Raw genomic sequence first — 1606 nt, 5'->3', positions numbered from 1 at the left:
GCCCGCTTTTATTCATTCAGCAGACATTTCTATCCAAAGCAACTTACAAATGAGGTACAATTAATTTTTAAATGGTTTAGTGTGCAGTGACAAGTTTAAAGTATGAGCTGGACTAGTACACAAGCAAGAGCAGAAGTGAAATGCAGAACATGACTTTGTTTTGTGCCTGCTGGAATGCATGTCTTTCTTTACATGCACAAGCTGCATGTGATCACAGTCTCTCCACAACGAGCGTCTGGGTCTGTTTCTCTTTAGTTGTCGCGAACGGTAGCCCACAGCCTTGCAGGCAAACACATGTACATGAACAATCTCTAAAAAACTCCTTCTCATCTTCTCCCTCTGTAGATGACGACTATCTGGGATTGGGTGAACTCCCGGAAACATTCCCCTCGGATCCGCCCGAGCCGCTCCCGCACTTCCTGATGGAGCCAGAGGAGGCGTATATCGTCAAGAACAAGCCCGTTAACCTGTACTGCAAAGCCACACCAGCCACGCAGATCTACTTCAAGTGCAACAGCGAGTGGGTCCATCAGAAGGAGCACACAGTGGAGGAGCGCGTGGACGAGAGCTCGGGTTAGTACCGCCGAGAGTGTTTGGATATTATATATATATATTTATACATTTCCTGTAACACAGCGCTCCTCAATAGGTGGCCCGCGGGCCACATCCGGCCTGTGAGAGAAAAAAGTTTGGCCTGCGCTAATTTCAAATAATGTGGCATGAAAATTCAAACACAGCATCAGAAAGCTACATGAACTTACATCATGTCGCAATAAAATACAAGAACTCGTTATAATCAGTGATGCTGTCTTGGATGTGGTGCGAGACGACAAATCCCCGACAGCAAACTGCTGACTCGTTCTATTTATAACGTACTGACACAACATTCAAATGATTTGCAATGCTTTGTCGCGTCCAGTGTAGATACAATGTGACAGCAAAAACATGCCGAGTGTGTAGAAAAGAAATGTGGACACAGAAAATAGACGATTCAAATGTGAATGGACTGAACAGTTTTGAGTAAATGAGTGAGTGAGTGACATCTTTGTTATGGAATACACGTGTTGGTTCGCAGTGAGTTCACAGTTTTAACGCACAAGTTTGCTTTAATTTATTTTCAAGATCTGAGGTCAAATATCTATTGTTGCTTTCACTATGGATATAAAGATAACGCAAAATAATATTCAAACTCACATTAGACACTTTTAACATTGAATAAAGCACATAATCATTACCTGAGATTATCACTGTCATATTTTGTATGTTGTTCCTGCCGCGATGTCGCAGAAAATTAAAACCGTTCCTAAAATAGAATCCCATGTCGCTTATTGTCGCTGTCGCGGGTGGTTAGGACAAAAACTACAAGGAAAAGATACTTTTTATTGCGTCGTGTCTGGTTGGGACACACGGCGTTACAGTTTGATCCCCCCCCCCAAAAAAAATCTAAGCATAAAAATATTAATACTGACAAATCTAATAATTTAATCTGCATCCAGTCTGGGAATGAGCAGCAACAGTTGATTTGCACGGCAGACATGGAGATCCAGATTTTTTGTTTGTTCATTTATTTTTAATATTCAACAGGCAAAGTTCTTCTGTATCTAAA

The 1606-nt window shown here is 41.7% G+C and overlaps 1 protein-coding gene across 1 annotated transcript in view; it reads left to right on the top strand.

Annotated features, from left to right (window-relative positions):
• LOC107559653 (netrin receptor UNC5C-like) overlaps positions 1-1606 on the top strand; it is a 226112-nt gene that overhangs the window by 103035 nt on the left and 121471 nt on the right. Inside the window, exon 3 of the mRNA XM_016243552.1 lies at positions 256-573. Within this exon, the coding sequence (XP_016099038.1) occupies positions 256-573 (318 nt within the window). The remainder of the gene's footprint in view (positions 1-255; positions 574-1606) is intronic.

Source organism: Sinocyclocheilus grahami, unplaced genomic scaffold, assembly GCF_001515645.1.
Source record: "Sinocyclocheilus grahami isolate Dianchi unplaced genomic scaffold, SAMN03320097.WGS_v1.1 scaffold694.1, whole genome shotgun sequence".
In the NCBI taxonomy this organism is placed as follows: domain Eukaryota; kingdom Metazoa; phylum Chordata; class Actinopteri; order Cypriniformes; family Cyprinidae; genus Sinocyclocheilus; species Sinocyclocheilus grahami.
Note: the sequence above shows the minus strand (reverse complement) of the source record. Positions and strands in the feature narration are given on the sequence as shown.